The 14,953-nt window shown below is 44.5% G+C and overlaps 1 protein-coding gene across 5 annotated transcripts in view; it reads right to left on the bottom strand.

Annotated features, from left to right (window-relative positions):
- Positions 1 to 8,725, bottom strand: part of ARHGAP26 (Rho GTPase activating protein 26) — a 467,573-nt gene extending 458,848 nt beyond the window's left edge. For 2 of the 5 annotated variants that reach the window (XM_055556623.1, XM_055556624.1), the window contains exon 1: positions 8,169 to 8,724. In XM_055556623.1, the coding sequence (XP_055412598.1) occupies positions 8,169 to 8,322 (154 nt within the window). In that variant the 5' untranslated portion in view covers positions 8,323 to 8,724. Of the gene's footprint in view, positions 1 to 8,168 lie in introns of all 5 variants that reach the window. The other 3 variants (XM_055556613.1, XM_055556620.1, XM_055556593.1) reach the window with 2 other exon arrangements.
- Between the last annotated feature and the right edge of the window lie 6,228 nt (positions 8,726 to 14,953).

Genomic DNA, 14,953 nt, shown 5'->3' with positions numbered 1-14,953 from the left:
TTCTTTTATTCGAAAGGTGCTAAAGCAAAGCAAAAGAGCTGAGAAAAAAACTTTTTGTTACCTAACTCCATATGAGTTTGATCCTTTAGGATTTGTTAAGTAAAAAATAATATTAGTCCTAAACAAAGCAGGTTGGCACTGAAGAGCCTTTGGGAGTTTATACTATTAACGAAGGACTCATCTCACTACTGCAAAAACCTACATCAAATCCTAAAGAAATACAAAAGGGTGATGTGTTTTAAGCACACCACTCTTGATGAATTTTTTTCCACTCTCGTTTTAATGAGCAAAGAGGACAAACTATTTATCTTAACAAATCAGACCCAGGAACAGGTTTTTGGCCTCCATGTTCAACTCTCTACTACCCAGTTAAAAGAGAATAACTTTCATTCACAAAATAAATAAGTTGTGGAATGTGATGCATAGCATGGTGACTATAGTTAATAGTACTATAATTTGAAAGCTGCTAAGAGAATAGGTCTTAAAAGTTCTCATCACAAGAAAAAAAAATTCGTAATAGATGTATGGTGATGGATGTTAACTAGACATATTGTGGCGATCATTTCATAATATATACAAATAGCGAATCATGACATTGTACACCTAACACTAAAAAATGTTCTGTGTCAATTATATCTCAATTTTTTAATATTTCAACTGAAAAAAAGAAATGTTAGAAAAGTATGCATTTTCTAAATAACATTAAAAAGAAGAAAGAGACTCACTGGTAATCAGTGCTACCCCCAAAGAGCAAGTCTACTGCTTCAAAAACCCAAGAAATAGTCAGGCACCCTTACTTGTGCCTCACTAGCCTACAATGGTTCTTTAATCCTACGATGATGAGAACACAAAACTTCACAGCACAATACAAATATTGGCTATTCTTTGCAACCAGGACTCAGAGGCTAAAAAACAATGGGTCCAATATTCTCACTTAATCTAACACCTGCTGCACATTTCTCCTGTCTAGCGTCTAGCTCTCTGAAGAATTTGTATCTTCACTGCCAAAGTGTTTACTGAAGCACTGATGGGTCATGTTTAAGAGAAGCCCTGCAGTCCGTTGCCAAGTTCAAAACTTGCCTGCACGACTTCCTAGCTCTGTAATCTGAGACAAGTTACCCTAACTGCAAAATGCAGGTGAATAAGGGTACTCACCTCGCAGGACAGGGTTACAGACTCATGAGACAATGTGTGCACTTAGCATAGGGCTGGGCCCTTGGTGAGTGTTTCGAGAACAAGAGCTGCTGGCAAGGTTCCAGGTTTTCTGTTTGCTTGTTTGTTGAGAAAACTGACAATGCTCCCAAGGTCTTAACAGAGTGTATGTGCTAGAGCTTGACTGAACATCAAGTCTGCCTGATAACAGAGGCCTGGATGTGCCCCAGGTCTGGGTCTCCTCAGCCTGCACATTACCAGTTCCAAGTTAATTATGCAGAGTTCACTTCTTAAATGAACTTAATGCTGAGATATGCTCCCCATCTACATAAAGGGGCCAGAGCCACATCCAATGTATTCTTGAAGGCATCCTGTGGAAGGACTTCTATAAAGAGAATGCCCACTAGTATTACTAATGTTCAGAATCCAGATCATTGTGAAATGCAGAAGAGCAGTTACCAACGGAGGATTAGAAACAATTTTCAATACACTGAAGACATATATGCTTCTTCTGGGCATCTCTTGTGGCTTAGCTGGTAAAGAATCCACCTGCAATGCGAGAGACCTGGATTCAATCCCTGGGCTGGGAAGATCCCCTAGAGAAGGGAATGGCTACCCACTCCAGTATTCTGGCCTGGAGTACGCAAAGAGTTGGACACAACTGAGCAACTTTCACTTTCACTTTCTTTTCATGCTTCTTCTAGAACACATCTATCAGACTGGAAGTATAGACTATGGCAATTAATGACAGGTTGCATTATTTAAGAATGTAGATATGAGATAATTTTTACTTTTTTTCTGCCCACAATATGAGGTCAGGGCCCCACTGAGCCTCATGAATGCCCTCTAGCTAATATTATCAAAACTATTTAAATCTCATTCTTTTTTTTACCCCCTTAAGTAATGCACTATCTTTTTTGTTGGCAAAGTAATGTCTCTGCTTTTTAATATGCTGTCTAGGTTGGTCATAACTTTTCTTCCAAGGAGTAAGCGTCTTTTAATTTCATGGCTGCAGTCACCATCTGCAGTGATTTTGGAGCCCCCCAAAAATAAAGTCTGACACTGTTTCCACTGTTTCCCCATCTATTTCCCATGAAGTGATGGGACCAGATGCCATGATCTTCGTTTTCTGAATGTTGAGTTTTAAGCCAACTTTTTCACTCTACTCTTTCACTTTCATCAAGAGGCTTTTTAGTTCCTCTTCACTTTCTGCCATAAGGGTGGTGCCATCTGCATATCTGAGGTTATTGATATTTCTCCCGGCAATCTTGATTCCAGCTTGTGCTTCTTCCAGCCCAGAGTTTCTCATGATGGACTCTGCAAATAAGTTAAATAAGCAGGGTGACAATATACAGCCTTGACGTACTCCTTTTCCTATTTGGAACCTAGATAGCATATTCAAAAGCAGAGACATTACTTTGCCAACAAAGGTCCGTCTAGTCAAGGCTATGGTTTTTCCAGTGGTCATGTATGGATGTGAGAGTTGGACTGTGAAGAAAGCTGAGCACGGACAAATTGATGCTCTTGAACTGTGGTGTTGGAGAAGACTCTTGAGAGTCCCTTGGACTGCAAGGACATCCAACCAGTCCATCCTAAAGGAGATCAGTCCTGGGTGTTCTTTGGAAGGAATGATGCTAAAGCTGAAACTCCAGTACTTTGGCCACCTCATGCGAAGAGCTGACTCACTGGAAAAGACTCTGATGCTGGGAGGGATTGGGGGCAGGAGGAGAAGGGGACTACAGAGGATGGCTGGATGGCATCACCGACTCGATGGACGTGAGTTTGAGTGTACTCCGGGAGTTGGTGATAGACAGGGAGGCCTGGCGTGCTGCAATTCATGGGGTCACAAAGAGTTGGACACAACTGAACGACTGAACTGAACTGAATGCACTATCTAAATGTTCTTTCTTCATGCCTTAGCAAAAAACCTTTTAAGTATGACCTCACTTAAGTATATCAGACTTTTTATCCATCTCTCCACTTGGTTCAAGGTCCAAAATACAGCATTTTGCTTTGTTCATATACAGTTATGATGACAGATTTCTACAACTCTTATTTCTGTTAAAAGATAAATGTGCCTTGAATTTAAGATTTGATATTGACAGACAAATACACAGCAGCTAAAATTTACTGCTGTGTTTTTTACTGGCATTCTTATTAATTTATTTCTGTTAAAATTCACTGTGATTGCCTTGGAAACGTGATGCAGGTCAGAATTACTAACCTCTGAGAATGCAGTGATAAAGGCATATCATACCCAAAAAGTCTCACGAAAACTACAGGCTGAACTGGAGAAACACAGATACACTCATTTCACTTTACTTAAAAAAAAAAAAAAAAAAGTGTCACCCAACAAGATACCAACCCCAGAGAAAGGCTTTATTCAGTATCACACTCTCTGCCCCAACTTGACTGAAAGCTGACTGACAGAAGGGGGTGGATCCTTGTTTTAGTTTTGGTAGTCTCTTCCCTGGTGGCTTGGATGATAAAAACTCCACCTGCAATGCAGGAGACTCGGGTTCAATCCCTGGATTGGGACAACCTCCTGGAGAAGGAAATGGCAACCAGCTCCAGTATTCTTGCCTGGAGAATTCCATGGACAGAGGAGCCTGGTAGGCTAGTCCATGGGGTCACAGAGTCAGACACAACTGAGCTACTAACATTTTCACTTTCTGTATCCTTGAAAGTGCCAGGAACTAGAATGAATCCATCTTTCCATCTCATGAGAAAACTGGGTTTTCCCCTAGGACACAGTTCAGTCTCTGGGACCTCACCCCTGCTTAAACCCCACTGTAGGAGAGCAGCTTATGGTTCAAAGTTTCCCACCTGAAATTCCAATCAAGAACTCAGTGGCTCAAGTTGCCCACCACCATCTAAGCGAAAACTATTAAAATTACACTTCTGATATCCAGAATAGGAAAATCAAGAGACAAAAAATACATCAGTGCTTGACAAGGGCCTGGAGGGCAGGAGAATGGGAAGGGAGGACTTGGGAGAAAATGGTGGGGGATGACTGTTTATGGGAATGGAATTTCTTTTGGAGGTGATGAAAATATTCTAAGACTGATCGTGGTGACAGCTGCATAGCTCTGTGGATACTAAGAACCACTGAACTAGATGCTTTAAGAGGGTGAACAGATTATATCTCAATAAAGCTGATATTCTAAAATGTGAATTCCTGCCCCACCCCTCCCACCTAAGACTATTAAAGTAAGAGAATTCACTCTATCTTAGAAAGAAGTCAAATTGAAAGAGGCATATCCCCAGGAACAAGTCCATAAACCAACTCTGAAGGTGGAAAGAAAACAGTTCCTGAAAACCACCTCTCAAAACCAAAAGCCTAATTCACTTTCAGTTCTATGAAATCACATTTGGTTTGAGACAAGAGACAGACAGAAATGAAGTTCAGTGCACTTGTGTAGACAATTCTGCTCTTAGTGACTCTTGCTCTGAATCTTGACATTCTGGAAGATAATAATAGCTACCATTAACTAAGCAGCACTACACACCAGGCCCCAAGCTAAGTGCTTTCTTTATATGCACTGTTTCATTTCGTGCTCACAACAGCCCTAGGAGGTCAGCGTGGCTCTTCCCATCTTACACAGGAGGAGCTCAGGCTTAGTGATTTGCCCAATAAGTGATGAGGTCAAGAACCAAACACAGAAAATCCTAAAACTCTTAATTCTACAAGTGTCTGAACATCATCGCCAGTCTCTATTATCTCTCCAGAAAGAAAAAAGGACCAAAGTATATAGAATCCTCTAGACTGAGACAGATTAATCAGGTCAAGGAAAGAGTGCTCACAGAAAATGTCTAGACAAATTAGCACAGAAAAAATTGACTGGGAGTCACCACATCAAACAAGAACTTTCTCGAAAGGCAGGACTTTTTGAAATGCAGGCCCCAAATTATTTTATTGCTTAGCTGCCTTGTGTCCAGCCCAGAGGTTTGAGCTCCAGGGAAAGACTTCTAGGAGTTCGTTTGTTCACCAGATTCTTTATTCAATAGACTACAGACCTACACAACATTTCTACTTCATAGTTAAGTGCACAGGCTCTGGAATCAGATAACTTATGTTTAAGTACACTTAACTGCTGTGATGCCTTGGGCAGGTTACTGATCTCTCTGATCTTCAGTTTCCTCATTCATAAAGAGCAATGATCTAGCTGAACTTCAGCAATCCCTGGAGGCCAGTATTATTGCCTCAGATTAACACACAAAGGAAATCTAAACCCAAAGATCTGTGCATATTAATTATAAAATAAAGCCATAAAATTTTAGAGATGGAAGAGCCTATAAATCATCTAAACCAACGTTACTTACACAATTATGTATTTTTACATATATATATATTTAAAACGCTTTACATTTTGCAGAAGTGATAAAGATGATCCAAAAAATGAATACACATATACTAGCATAGTAATATCGGAGAAGGCGATGGCACCCCACTCCAGTACTCTTGCCTAGAAAATCCCATGGACGGAGGAGCCTGGTAGGCTGCAGTCCATGGGGTCGCGAAGAGTCGGACACGACTAAGTGACTTCACTTTCACTTTTCACTTTCATGCATTGGAGAAGGAAATGGCAACCCACTCCAGTGTTCTTGCCTGGAGAATCCCAGGGATGGGGGAGCCTGGTGGGCTGCCGTCTATGGGGTCGCACAGAGTCGGACACGACTGAAGCGACTTAGCAGCAGCAGCAGCATAGTAATATACCATGCAAGAAGGACCTAATGATAACACAATGCCTGAAGTTCAGGAAATAATCATCACCTCCACCCTCTTTAAGAGGGCATGTGGCACCTGTTCAAGCACTAGTAAGAGTAGACGAGTATAGTTAGTAACAGAGCTGGATATTAAGAGTTTAGAACACCTAGCTCTCCCCCAAGTTATAGAGCTGGTCCATTCATTAGACAATTTAAAAAACTCTTTAATTTTATCACCTGTACTGTTTCTTCCTACCCAAAGAATTCTTAAATTCCTCCCCCCACACACACCTTAAAAATAGTGGCAAGCAGATAAACTGCCAGTCACATAAAGGCATTCTCCTCCGACTCAAGGCTAAGATACAAAATTCAAGTCCAAATTCCAACACTCTTGGACCAGGGGCTCCATTCTGGGCAAGAGGAATGAGGCAGAATTAAGAGCTCAATATCAACAGGAACTTCATCTCTGGTTCAGACCCTGCGGGGGCTCAAAAACAGCCCTGCTCTTAGAGCAGTGAGACTCTCAGCTAGTGATTCTTTCAAGCCTGCTTTTTCATTTGTAAGACGAGTTATAATACGTGAGATAATTTGTGGGTGAAGCAGTGCCTAGTATGCAGTAAGTCTCCACAGCCACAGGGACAACAGAACAGTCACTAATGCATCCTCAGTGCCCAGGGTAATATCGAGCACACAGCAGGCACTCCAGATGTTTGCTGAATAAAGCAAAGGCCCAATTAAAGCCAGTCTGAGATTCAAACAAAATGTGTGGGCCCAACCTGTAAGTGAGCCCCTAACTTACTCCAAACTAGGGGTCACATATTCCAAGGATGGCCCTGGTAATCAACAAAAGAAGAGTCTATTCATTTGCTTCAGGTCACAGCCTCCAACAGAGACCCTGCCTCTGAAGAGCCTCAGCACACCAAAGTTCTACTTTTATTTCACCTCAAAAGACTACCACTTGCTGCTCTGGGGCCCCACTGTCTTCTTCATCTTTAGAAGCAACAGGCTCACAAAATGACATCTCAGGCATTTGACTTTAAGTCTCCTTTAAAGAGACTTGGTGACAATTCTCAGACCCACGGCTGCACTCTGCCAAGACAAGCTTTCCTAGTTGAAAGATATCACCTATTAAGAAATGCAGCAAAGAGAAAGGAAAAGTCAAGTGAAAGACAATTCCACTATCTGCCTTTATGTTATTTCTGATTCTTAAAAACAAAAATGGACCAAATTATTCTTAAATGGGTAAACAGAAAAGGCACCCAAAAAAAGGAGCTCAGCAATCCAAGGCATCCTTCCCTAGAGCACTCGTTTGGCCAGAAGGAGACACTCTCTGGCTCTGCAAATGACAAGGGAAATCATACACAGAATGTAAATTTCATTTCTCCCCTGCCAAAGGAAAATTTGCAAAAATGGTTTTACAAAAGGTTCGAAAATCTCTAAGGATAAGTTTAAACTTCTTTCTGAGCGAAGATCGAGGACATTCCTTCCCAAACCTTTGAGTTTTCAAGGATATTGGTAGAGGTAAAAAAGGAGAGTGAGAGAGCGGGAGAGGGAGAGGATATGTTCGTTCTATTTTTAAACCCTCGCCCACAGTTTAGAGTAAAGGAACACTCTGATTCTGTACTCCCACCCCTATCACCTTCTGCTAAACACAAAAATCAGAACCTGCACACGTACGTGGCCCTGATTCTAGATCTGGTGGGTTACAAGCTGCCACTACTCCAAAGAATCGAGACCTGACCAACCACCCTACCCAGCCCTTCTCTGGGAAGGGAAGGAGACCTCTCGGAGACCCCGGCGGCCCTGAGCAGGCTTGAGCAGCGTAAAGGGAGGGAAGCAGACACAACCCGCCTTTTCCTGAGGGGAGGCAGCGCCCCCTTGGCGGGGCACGCTCCATTCCCACGGCTGGGCACTCAGGGGTGGGCAACTCTCCCCCAAGGAAGCCGGAGTCGTGGACGCGAAGGGGTTTCCCAATATGCTACGGTGCTCCAGGCACTCCAGTCCCACTCCTGAGACACCTGTGTGTGCCGCGCACACCCACCCGCGGCGCCCCAGGGCGCTACTCTCGCTCGGTCACCTCCCAGTCACCCCGGAACGCAAACGGCCGGGTGATGGGTCTCTTCCTTCACTGTCTTGTCGCTAGCTCGCCCGTTTTACGTATCCTTTCCGCCTCGCGACAAGGGTCTACGCCCGTCCCTCAGCGCCCGGGGGCAGAAATCCAGCCGGGCGCGGGACCCCTAGGTCTGAACGCCACCCGACGGCCCCTCCCGCCCCCGGGCACCGTCCCCGCCAGGCTCCGGGGCACTCACTCTTGAGCGCGCTGATGAGTGACTTCCCGTCCTTGATGAGCTCCTTGATGAATTTGTTGGTCTTGTCCAGCTCCGCTTCGTGCGACTTCAGCGTCTCTCGGAAGTGAGGGCTGTCGAGGCAGCAGTCACTGAATTCGAGCGCGGGCAGCCCCATGGTGTCCGCGGCGCCCAGCCGGGGGGCGCGCCTCCCCCGGGGCTCCGGCGGCCCGCAGTCCGGAGCACGCACGCGGCGAGACCCTGGCCGGCACCCCCGACGGCCGCCGGCTCCACAGGTGTGGCGCCGGCTCGCTCTCAGCGCGGTGTCCGCGGGCGCGCACGACTCCTGAACAGAGCCTGGACGCGAACGAAGAGCGGCTGCTCCAACGGCGTGTAACCGAGAGGCCGCGGAGCAGGAAGAGCAGCGGCGGACCCACAGCGGCGAAGGCAAGGGAACGAGCAGTCGAGCGAGTGCAGCAGCCGCCTCCCCGCCTCCTTCGCCAGTTCGCTCTTCTGCAGCTTCGAGCGCCCTCTCACAGCAGCCTCGGCCGCCCAGCCGGCGTCCGGGCCGGCCGAACCTGCTAGCAATGACCTAATCCCAGCCGAGCCAATCAGAACCCCGCCTCAGCCCTACCCACGGGCCTTCCGAGGATGCCCGGCCCTTCCGCGACCATAACCCAATCAACGGGGTCCAGAGGCGGGGTCTAGGTCGGGGGCGTGGCCCACGCCACCGCCTAGGTCCGCAGCACAAGCTCCGCCCCCTCCCGTCTGCTCTGGGTCGCACAGTCGGAGCCGGGAGGGAACGATGATCGCTGCCGCATGGGCCCGCGCAGCGGCCGGGATCCGAGCCGGAGACGGTGCGTCTGCATATCTGGGAAGCGGAAGAGCCTAGATGTGCCGAACATGAAAAATCTAGGAATTTAGGGCTGCAGTTCCCCTAAGGCTGAGGCAATCGTGCTTACACTCAAAATGCATTCCCCAGTCGGACACGACTGAAGCGACTTAGCACTCGCGCACGCCCCAGGAGAACCGCGAGCGTACCAAGCGACCACGTCGCCCCTAGATACAAGCTCCTTCTTCCACTCAAGCAAAACATTCTTACATCTTAAAATTACCAGCTCTTCAGGCCTGCAGTCTTCCCGCCCCCTACAGTCCGGCCCCCTTACGGCCACTCCTGCTCAAAACCCGCCCACGGCTGCCCCCAACAGAAGGATCTAACATCCTTTCAAGAATTTCAGCCGCCTGTTTTCCTGCTGGGCACCTCACACAATTTTACATAATTACGTCCACTGCCTGTAGTCCTCTGCAACACTGTGAGCTTCAAGAGTTGGAAATGAGCCACCGCCGCTTTCTTGTGCGCTGCGGCATCCCTAACGCCTAGAACAGCGGCTGGCATCTAGTAAGAGATATTGAGCACTTACCTTGTGCTATATGTGCTACGGCGATTGATAAGTATTTGTGGAATCAATGAATGGATCCGTTCCCGTGTCCTTCTCCACTTTCCTGCAATGTGTTGCCCTATTGCCCTTGGGTTCCACCACAGTACTCAATCCAGGCATCTCACTAACTGCACCTGTCAGGCTGGATCCCACAGTGTCCAGTGCTGAACTGTGAAGTGCTAGAGGATAGGGACTGTCTTTGAATAAATTATTCGTATGTCTAGGAAGGAGGAGCTCTCCAGTTAGGTGATTTTGTGTGTGTGTGTGTGTGTGTGTGGTTTTTTTTTGTTTTTGTTTGTTTCAGTTCAGTTCAGTTCAGTTCAGTCGCTCAGTCGTGTCCAACTCTTTGCGACCCCATGGACTGCAGGCAGCACACCAGTCCTCCCTGTCCATCACCATCTCCTGGAGTTCACTCAAACTCACGTCCATCGGGTTGGTGATGCCATCCAGCCATCTCATCCTCTGTCATCCCCTTCTCCTCCTGCCCCCAGTCCCTCCCAGCATCAGAGTCTTTTCCAATGAGTCAACTCTTCGCATGAGGTGGCCAAAGTACTGGAGTTTCAGCTTTAGCATCATTCCTTCCAAAGAACACCAAGGGCTGATCTCCTTTAGGATGGACTGGTTGGATGTCCTTGCAGTCCAAGGGACTCTCAAGAGTCTTCTCCAACACCACAGTTCAAAAGCACCAATTCTTCGGCGCTCAGCTTTCTTCACAGTCCAACTCTCATATTCATACATGACCACTGGAAAAACCATAGCCTTAACTAGACAGACCTTTGTTGGCAAAGTAATGTCTCTGCTTTTCAATATGCTGTCTAGATTGGTCATAACTTTTCTTCCAAGGTTGTTTGTTTGGTTGTCTTTGTTTTTGTTTTTACATAGCTCTGCTATGCGCAGGCACTAGACTAGATACTAGAGATGCAAGGATGAATAACACAGAATGAACCTGTCTGCTACTGGTTAGTGGGATAGAAAAGCGACAAGCAATAGCAATGCTGCATAGTAAGTTGGGAACGTTGGGAAGGCGATGCTAACTCAGGAGCTAGAGAAGTCATCTACGTGGAGGTATTGATTTATTAAATGCATAAATGAATGAATGAATGTAATCTGTTTGCCAGTTGTAGCTACAAATTTAGACTTGATAGCAGGCCCAAACAGTTATCAGATGGATAATTAAAACTCTGAAAATAGTTGTTCCTCAGTTGCCAAGAAAGAGAAAGATGTGGAATGGAATTCCATGAAACTAAAACTGCTTAATGCTATACCTTGAGCACTTAAAAGTAGGTGTTCTAGCTCTTGAGTAATACATAACAAATCACACCAAAACTTAATAGATTAAAGCAACTAAGATCATTGTATTTTCTCTCCTAATCTCTGTGGATCAGGAATTTGGGGAAGAGCTTGACTGGGTTAATCAAGATTGCCAGGAGAAATATCAATAACCTCAGATATGCAGATGACACCACCCTTATTGCAGAAAGTGAAGAAGAACTAAAGAGCCTCTTGATGAAAGTGAAAGAGGAAAGTGAAAAAGTTGGCTTAAAACTCAACATTCAGAAAACTAAGATCATGGTATCCAGTCACATCACGTCATGGCAAATAGATGGGGAAACAGTGGAAACAGTGAAAGGCTTTATTTTGGGGGGCTCCAAAATCACTGTAGATGGTCACTGCAGCCATGAAATTAAAAGACGCTTACTCCTTGGAAGGAAAGTTATGACCAACCTAGAAAGCATATTAAAAAGCAGAGACATTACTTTGCCAACAAAGGTCTGTCTAGTCAAGGCTATGGTTTTTCCAGTAGTCGTGTATGGATATGAGAGTTGGACTATAAAGAAAGCTGAGTGCTGAAGAATTGATGCTTTTGAACTGTGGTACTGGAGAAGACTCTTGAGAGTCCCTTGGACTGCAAGGAGATCCAACCAGTCCATCCTAAAGGAGATCAGTCCTGAGTGTTCATTGGAAGGACTGATGCTGAAGCTGAAGCTCCAATACTTTGGCCACCTGATGCAAAGAGCTGACTCATTTGAAATGACCCTGATGCTGAGAAAGATTGAGGGCCGGAGAAGAAGGGGACAACAGAGGATAAGATGGTTGGATGGCATCACCAACTCAATGACTTTGGGTGGACTCCAGGAGCTGGTGGTGGACAGGGAGGCCTGGCATGCTGCCTGCAGTCCATGAGGTCGCAATGAGTCGGACATGACTAAGTGACTGAACTGAACTGAACTGAACTGAACTTGACTGGGTAATCCTGACTTGGGGTCTTGCATGTGTTTGCAGTGAGATGGTAATGGGAGCATCTTCCTATCTTCAGATGGGCTTGGGCGTCACTGTGTGGTCTCTGGATGTGATCTGGTTGAGTTTTCTCACAGGGTCCTGAGGACCCCAGTGTCAACATTCGAGCTTACAAGAGGAAAGCTGAATCACCTTTTATGACCTAGCCTTAGAAGTCAAACACTTCTTCCAATGCAGTGCAGGAGATGTGGGTTCAATTCCTGGATGGGAAAGATCCTCTGAAGAAGGAAATGGCAACCCACTCTAGTATTCTTGCCTGGGAAATCCCATGGAGATAGGAGCCTGGTGGGCTACAGACCATGGGGTCACAAAAGAGTCAGCAACAAGTTAGGGACTAAACTACAACAACAATTAGACTGTACCTCCAGATGGGAAATCGACAAGAAAGGGAGATACTAATGCAGCTGTCTCTGAAAAAAAAAAAAAAACAACAATCTGCCATTGTGGGCCTTGCACGTAGTAAAGAGTCAATAAATGTTAAATGAATGAAACAAAATGAGGTGCACAATTATTTATTCTTTTGAGGAATATTGGGCAAATGTGTATAAAGTAATATATATGTATTCAGATCAGATCAGATGAGTCGCTCAGTCGTGTCCGACCCTTCACAACCCCATGAATCACAGCACGCCAGGCCTCCCTGTCCCTCACCAACTCCCAGAGTTCACTGAGACTCACGTCCATCGAGTCAGTGATGCCATCCAGCCATCTCATCCTCTGTCGTCCCCTTCTCCTTCTGCCCCCAATCTCTCCCAGCTTCAGAGTCTTTTCCAATAATAAATATTATCTATCATTTGTTAAGCTCTTAATTTGTGCCTGACACTATGCTAAATTATTTACATGCATTTAGTCCCCACAAGGTAACATTAGTACTAGGATAATCCCCATTTTTCAGGTGAGAAATTGAGGCCTGGAGTTGTAACTTGAACCAGGTTACCTAGCTATGAAATGTGTCTGGCACATACACAATGTATACCTTAATACATTTGTATAAGTATAGGGATAGCATGTAAATTTCTTATGAATTTTATCCAGAATTTCCACAAAGACCTCTCACACTTTTGATAATATTATCAGAAGAAGAGAATCAGAATGCAGTAGTACTGAGTACAGTAACTGGCCCCTGGAAGATGCAGCTGTCTCTCTATTTCTAGAATGTAATCTTCATGAAATACAGTTTCTGTGTTATTCACTATACAGCCCCAGCACCTAGAAGAACAATGGGCACTTTAAAGATGAACAATGCCAATGGGAGAGGCACTTATTTAATAAGGAAGAAACAGTGACTCCTGTAACAACATAGGCTGTGGCCATAAATGCAAATAGAACAGTTAAAGCCCAGAAATCAGTTTCAGGTGAAATACAGAAATTATTTAGGCAAAATGATCTAGCCTAAACATTTTAGATGAATATCTGAATTCCTTCAAATTAGCCAGTTAGTCCAAACAGTTCTACTTTTGATATCAATATATTTTAAATCCATATAATTTCTGACTTCAATTGTCCAATTAAGTTTAAATCTGCAATACAATTACTTCCCCTTTGTAGAAAACAGGAAAGCACTCTCACAAATGTTATCTCCAAGCCCACACAATCAGAGGTGGGCAAGGGCCACTCACCCATGATTCCTGAACACAAGCTAGAGAACACAGCTGGTCTATGATAAAAGTTCACTGGTCCTCACATAACAGGACCAGGGTAGTACAGCTTCAGGACAGCTTCTAGCAGTTTAGCTGATGATATCGGCATAAGATCTCTCTCTCCATCACTCCAGCTGACCTTCCTCTGTGATGCCTTCATTTTCAGAGGTTCTCTCTACTTCTCCAAACTTATGTCAAGCAGTATTAGCAGTAAGAAAGTTTTGTTTGTTTTACAAAAAAATCTAACAGAAATACAAGACTAAAGCCAGAGGTAAAACAGTCCCATTCCCAACACATAAAGCCTTGGAAGGAGTTGCTCCCCCAAAGGACAAGCAAAGTGCTGTTAACAGAAGAGAGATTTGCTGTTGAATAGGCAGACACTATAACATGCAGTACACCTGACCAGTCCCCCACCCACCCCTCAAAGCGAGTGCTCCTTCTGCTACATTCCCTGAGTTTTGTAATTCTATTTAGCATTCATTCAAGTTTTTTTTATAGTTGATACCATATATTTCCTTACACATGACTTCACCTTTTGTTCCTACTGGATAAGACATCAGTTATCCCATTTTAAAACAATGATTTGGGGATAACAGAAAATCTATTTCTCGACTGTGGCACAAAGGCATTAACATTTGTGAAAATCCATGAGTGCACTTTTGTCTATATAAATTACACCTCAACAAAGTTAGTTTTAAAAAAATGATGATGGTGGTGGTAACATTAACAATGACGTTTATTGTTTTTGTTGAGAAGTAGGATTCATGCTAAGCATTTTTTTTTTTTTTGGTACTTCTTCACTTAACCTTTAGTAGAATTCTGGGAAATAGGTACTGTAACCCTCCCTACTTTATAGATAAGGCAGCTAAAGCTTGAAGATGTAAGGTGCCTAAGGTCACATAGTTAGTGATGGAACAATGCTTATAATTCAAATCTGTCTGCCTTCAATAACTATCTCCACAAAAAGTGAAAGTGTTAGTTACTCAATTTTGTCTGATTCTTTTCGACTCCATGGACTGTAACCTGCCAGGCTCCTCTGTCCATCAAATTCTCTAGGCAAGAATACTGGAGCTGGTTGCCATTTCCTTCTCCAGGGGATCTTTCCAAACCAGAGATTGAACTGGGGTTTACTGCATTGCAGATGGATTCTTTACCATCTGAGCCACCAGGGAAGCCCAACTATCTCCATACAAAATAATAATAGCCAAATACCTAAAAATGGAATAAAAATCACACATGAATGAAAGAGGAGGTCTCATTCTGAAGTCTATGTGTTTTCCCTTTGCTAGTATGTCCCCGATACATCAATCACTATACAAAAGCCTCTAATTTGTTTTGGCTTTAAGTCCCAGGCCCTGTAATTTGTGTAGAAGCAACTGACTGAAACAGACGTAAGATTCTCATTTTCCTCCAAAAGAAAAAAAGAGTAATA

This window comes from Bubalus kerabau, chromosome 1 (assembly GCF_029407905.1).
Source record: "Bubalus kerabau isolate K-KA32 ecotype Philippines breed swamp buffalo chromosome 1, PCC_UOA_SB_1v2, whole genome shotgun sequence".
NCBI classification, from domain to species: Eukaryota; Metazoa; Chordata; class Mammalia; order Artiodactyla; family Bovidae; genus Bubalus; species Bubalus kerabau.
The sequence above is the reverse complement of the archived record's forward strand: the minus strand, read 5'-3'. Positions and strand labels throughout refer to the sequence as shown.